Source organism: Lipophrys pholis (assembly GCF_963383615.2).
Source record: "Lipophrys pholis genome assembly, chromosome: 4".
Classification (NCBI taxonomy): domain Eukaryota; kingdom Metazoa; phylum Chordata; class Actinopteri; order Blenniiformes; family Blenniidae; genus Lipophrys; species Lipophrys pholis.
The window spans coordinates 20,562,471-20,568,470 of record NC_137637.1 but is presented as its reverse complement, the minus strand read 5'-3'; the positions used below and the strand labels follow the sequence as shown (position 1 = coordinate 20,568,470).

Below are 6,000 nucleotides of genomic sequence, written 5' to 3'. Positions count from 1 at the left end.
ACCCCACAGTGTGGCATTGTAGTGTGTGTGTGTGTGTTTCTGTGTGCCCGGGCTGACCATGACAGAGTAAAACAGGTAAAATACCAGAGACGGAAGATGGATTTGAAAAAACTCTGTGAAAAAAAAAAGGAACAGAGTAGGTGTCTCATGTGTTGTTTTAATCAAAGATAATAATGGCAAAATAGAAATGGACTCGGGGTGTTGGTGGAAATATAAACAAAAGCAGAAGGAAAACAGTATTGTGGCATAAAAGAGGAATATGAAGTGCAAGACGCCACAGGCAGGACAAGTTGGTGTGTGTGTGTGTGTGTGTGAAGGGGGGGTGTTAAAGCCCCAGTGGGGGTTTCTTCCAGAGTTCATCCTTCTTGAACGAGGGAAGGAAAGGGAGGAGGAAGAGGAGGGTAAGTTTGTCTCGTACACAAACTATCCAGACTTGGGGCCAGTGTGGTTCGCCTGCAGCAGAGTCGCACTTCAGTGTGACTGAAGTATCCAGCTCCAGGAGGGAGAATAACTCAATCCATCTGAACTGAATTGAAAGAATCCAATTAGAGAGCCACAAATGCCAAACCCGTGTGGAAAGGCAGAAGGTGAAAACAGATGAACGTACGTGCCACAGAAATGAAGAAACTGTTAGAAAGACAGGATTATAGTATGTAGATTAAAAAAAAAACTGTTTTTAAGTGAGAATTATTAATAATTTGGACAAATGAGGAGATTCTTTTCCCGAAGGGTTGCAGTAGAAATGCCAGTGTGTTCAGTCCAATTTTTGATTTGTTTTGCTTCATTTTACCAATTTAAAATGACAAAGGATCAGCAGACCTTTTCTGAAGAGAACTTTGATTTTGCTCCATTTAAAAATAAATTGAAAAAAATTGTTTTTGATACAAAGTTCTTGTCAGTGTGTAATCTCAGTCCAAAATATAAATAGTTGTAGAAATTGTTAAAACTGTAATTTATTGATTCTGAATAAGTGAGTAATTAAGTTGTTCTTTTTAATTCTGTGTAGAATCATTTATAAGCATGATTCTTATCTTCAAATCTTATTGATAATATATATATATTTTTTTTTTATAAAAAGCAATGTAACAACCAATATATTCATATTGAAAGGTGATATAGGCTATAAGCCCCCCCAAAAATCTAGTTAACTTGCAAAAAAAGATAGCTTTGGTTTATGTTTACTTATTTTTATTGTTCATCTTTTAAGAATAATGGTTTTGCAAGTCATGAAAGTTATCAATTAAAAAAAAACAACCACTTCATATAATATGATTTTGGGATACTCCATGAATGAGGAGAGGTCAGCAGGTCCTTTGGCCACTCATCATTGAAAACTGGGTAAAATGATCAAATGACATTGTCTCTGTAAACGTCTTCTCTCTCTCAGGAGCAAAGTGATTTGTAAGGGACGGCTAAACTGGAATAGAGACTGTTTGTGTCCTGCTGTGCTGGAACCAAAAGAAAAGCTAATGCAGAGAAAGAAAAAAAGAAAAAAAAAAAGGGAGATTGCAGGGGAGAACAAAAGGAGACCAGGAGTGTTTGTTTTCATTTCCAGAATATTATACGTAAAGGGATGAGTTTAAAAACTCAATGGAGAGATGAGCGAGGGAGGGAGGGAATGCTTGATGCACGTCCAATCAAGAAGCAGACACACACCTACTCAGCCTGTAGGTTCGGCCCCTGGCTTCTTCCTCAACCCCACCCCCTTTTTTTCCAGTGCTGCTGGAGAGCGTGCAGATAGTTGGCTGTGACTGCTGTGGAGTGTGAGAGGCCCAGAGAGCCAGAGAGAGGGGAGCAGAGATCAGTTACAACAGACACAAGGCAAAGCAGGCAGACCAGCAAGTGATCTGGAAACAGTGAGAGTGAAAGTAGCTTACAGAGCAGGAGTAAGAGGAGGAAAAGGACTGAGAAAGAAGCTGAGAGAGAGGGGAAGAGGACAGGGGGCAGTGGGAGAGACGGGCAGACAGGCAGAAACAGGCAGACAGACAGGGGACACCTGGAAACAACAGGGCATTAAGTTACTTTCAGACACAGGAAGCTGACTTTTCCTGGCCTTTGCATTAGAGCATTAGCAGTGTGGTGTAGCTGTGATCTGAGAGGACCATGTTTGACTGTATGGAGGCTCTGGGGCTGTCCCCTCGCCCCCTCTTTGATGTGTCCAGACAAGGCTCCTGCATGCTCAGCAAGGCCGCCCCTTACTTCTCCGGCCTGGACCCTTTTGCCTGGGCCGGGACGAGCAGCGTTCAGTGTGAGTACTCCATCCTGTCCATCAGACTGTGAAAAGAGTAGCTCTGTGTGTGTGTGTGTGTGTGTGTGTGTGTGTGTGTGTGTGTGTGTGTGTGTGTGTGTGTGTGTGTGTGTGTGTGTGTGTGTGTGTGTGTGTGTGTGTGTGTGTGTGTGTGTGTGTGTGTGTGTGTGTGTGTGTGTGTGTGTGTGTGTGTGTGTGTTATCAGAGAGCTGGTTTTGTTATCACGGCGCTCTCTCCACAGGAAGAGTCAGATTCCTTTCGATTATATGTACCCATTCTCACCCCGCAGTTTGTTTGTTTATGTGCTTAGTGTGCTTTGTGAGTGTGAGTGAGCGAGCTGGGGAGTGTATTTATACATTGTGGCGTTTGTTTTCTTTATGAATGACTTCACATGATTGACAGCTCTGTTAAACAATGCAGGGACTTAACCCGGTGATGTGTCCAGAAAACAACAACCCACCAATGTCCAAACAGAAAGAGCACTGACAGATTGAAAGCAAATGGGCCCTGAAATCACATGGTTGCAATTTGGCCAACAGACACAGACAGACAGTTGGTTGGATCCGGATCATTTGGAAAAGATAAAGGCATTAATGGAGTGAGTGATTTCAATAATTTGAGCACTGAATTACTTTGCGTAGTTCTAGTTTGTGTTCAGATTGATGCAACGGGACGAAACAAAGTCATCGTTCTTTATGAGAAAAGAAGACTGTGGAAACGAGAGCAAAAAGTATCACCTGATAAAAGCACTCCCTGGTTTCTCAATTCCACACGCGAGACGTTTGCTTGACAGCTCCTCAAAAGACCCGAGAGGCACAGATTGCATCAGGTATCATGATACAGTCACACAGACTAACAGTGCTGAGATAAACGGGGACAAATCCACTCTGTCTGGCACCATAATAAGCAGGCCTTTTGTTATTGTCATGCAGTCCATTCTCCAAACTCTTGACTTGTGAAATCAAGCATTGACTCTGCCTGTGCGTGGAAACTGACGAGCGGAGGTGCATTTCTTCGTGTCACCAAGCCAGAATAAAATACATCCCCGCCACTTTGCCACAGATGATTTGGGGCGTCCTCGCTGCGCACGTCGTGTCCATTCATCTTCAGTAATTATTTAGATACCAGTGCATCAAACACTGTCAAGTCCACAGTGCTGGCTAATGATGACGGATGAGCAGTCAGGATGACAAACACCACAGCAGGGCCTGTTTCAACTCGCTCCGGAGCTTTGCCAGATGCCAGCCTGAAAGACAAATGTCCACAAATGTTCATTAATCTCATCCAGGGTCGTTTTCAGAGATGAAGTTTAGTTTCTTTTTTTTCTTTTTTTTTTTAAGCCATAAAGGTATCATCCACACAACTATACAAACACAGACCTTTTCCACATGGTGTGAAGTAAAAAGATTGTTTTCAGGTTGTTTTCTGTAAACATTAATGGACAACAACATGTACAAAGGCGTTACTCATATTGAAGTAACACTTCCTGCTCATCTGCTCATGACAGCAACACAGTTTGTTTTTCTTAAAAGCTGTTCGTCTTCAACACAAGCGGGTGCAGGTGATCTTCAGTTAACTCTAAACTTAGACCCTGAATAATAAAACATTATGGTATATATCAGGCAAATCTCCAACAACTGATCTTATTATTTATACTCTGCTCTGATCCAATAGCTACGCCCACGCTTGTATTGCAGTGTCTCAAGGGTGACGGTTTCTTTTAGTTTTCACTTTGAAGCCAATGTAAAATACATTTTCAGTGGTTAGAATCATAAGAGGAATAATGTTGTTATGGGCTTTTGTCGTATTTCTTTCCATTTTATTTTCTATCTGATTTAGCTGCTCCATTTCTTTATTTATTACATTTGGCTGGTGTTACATTTCTGTGTTTTTTTTCTAATCGCTTTATAAACTACACAATTCATTCAAATATATTTCTTCTCATGTCTGTTTTGATGGAGGGGGAAAAAAAACACCATTTTCCTATTATAATCTGTTTGACGTCATTTCTTTGAAAGAATTCCATTGCCTTTTGTTTGAATGTTGAACAGATAATATTGAGTTAAAGCTTATTTTACCATGACTGACCGCATGTGATCTTGACAGGATTTCAACGGTCTTCTATGTCCACATTGTTTATAATCCCCTGAACTGACTCGTATGCAATTTCCAGACTTAATTACAACATGAAGTCATTTAGTTTGCTTTACAGTTCTCCGTCAATGTGGCCGCTTTGATACCGTGGCCTTAAAATCCTAAATGCAGCTGTCTGACTTCCACAGTCCCTCTGTCTGTCTTATCTGTCTGTGTGTGTTAAGAGGGGGTGGGCTTGGGGGGTGGGAGCATCTTTTCTCTTTTCCTGTATTTTTCTTTATGTGAGGCAGTTCAGCACCTCTTTGCCTCCCTTTGTTTCAACGTCAGGAGGTATTAAAGGAAGCGGGGACATGCTGAAGTCTGTCTGCCCTGTCTGTCGCTGCCTCTTGTGCAGTGTGACGTTTGTTTTTCTCCTCTTATTGAAGGTCCCCTCTTTCTCCCAGCTGTGTGTGTGTGTGCGTGTGTGTGTGTGTGTGTGTGTGTGTGTGTGTGTGTGTGCGCGTGTGCGCGTGTGTGCGTGTGTGTGTGTGTGTGTGTGTGTGTGTGTGTGTGTGTGTGTGTGTGTGTGTGTGTGTGTGTGTGTGTGTGTGTGTGTGTGTGTGTGTGTGTGTGTGTGTGTGTGTGTGTGTGTGTTCTTTACTCACACAGGGATCACCTTACATGCCTTCTGTTGTGTAACCAAGAGGTTTTAATGTTTCAATTACAATTACAAAGGCTCAATTAAGAGATTAGGGCGTGTGGAGGGGCCAGTTAAAAGAGACTCGGGCTAAAAGAAGAGTGGCAGAATGAAGGTGGAATTTGGGATTAGACCCATTGCAAGTCTTTTGCGTGCCACTGTGTCAGGCCCTGAGGTAGAATATCCCTCACTTCATTTGGTGATAATCTTCTTTCTTTTTATTTATTTTTCTAACACCCTCTTCTCTTAAAATGCGCTTTTCAAAGCTGTCTCATCATATCATCTTATCGGAGGGACAAACCTACCTGTGATGTCATGTAATGGAGAGATGCCATTTCAGGCCACCACTGAGGAAACAAACGAAATTCAGGTGTTTTTATTTCAATAAAGAAGACGTTTTAGTGGGCGTTTATAGCGAGTCAATTCTTTCAGCTTTGGGAAGCAGCACTGTACTATTGACTTTGTTTATGCCTCATATAGTTGTTATTAAAATTAGAAATGTAGACTGTTTCATCCTCCTTACCCTGATTTGTTCTCTCATCTGCCACCTTAGTAGTCAAGGAGCAGAAGAAACTGAATGTTCACTGAGTGAAAGCAGAGATTCTTGTATTGTAATGGAACAGCTTGGTCCATCTGCATTGCTCCTCAAATTGTGTTTAAAAAAAACAAGACACTGAATCAAATACAGTGGCCACAATAGCAAAACTACACAAGGACGTGTGATTTTGTTTATTATTATTATTATTATTATTATTATTATTATTATTATTATTATTATTATTATTATTATTATTATTATTATTATTATTATTATTATTATTATTATATGTGACGTTTGCTTTCTTTTTCCTGTCAGTGTTATTGTGTGCAGCAGAAGATGTACTATAAGACTAAAAAAAAGTATCAGTGGAGGTACAACACATAAAGAAACTTCTGATTAGAAGTTTCTCTGCTCCCAAAAAATAAAACAATTTCCTTCCAT

The 6,000-nt window shown here is 41.0% G+C and overlaps 1 protein-coding gene across 2 annotated transcripts in view; it reads left to right on the top strand.

The window, feature by feature from the left end:
• Positions 1–6,000, top strand: part of LOC308108546 (retinoic acid receptor gamma-A-like) — a 35,900-nt gene that overhangs the window by 17,067 nt on the left and 12,833 nt on the right. The window contains exon 1 of one of the 2 annotated variants that reach the window (XM_080461592.1): positions 1,725–2,248. The exons of the other annotated variant lie outside the window; for it this stretch is intronic. Within the exon in view, the coding sequence (XP_080317718.1) occupies positions 2,104–2,248 (145 nt within the window). The 5' untranslated portion in view covers positions 1,725–2,103. Of the gene's footprint in view, positions 1–1,724; positions 2,249–6,000 lie in introns of those variants that run through there. 2 annotated transcript variants of the gene reach the window in all.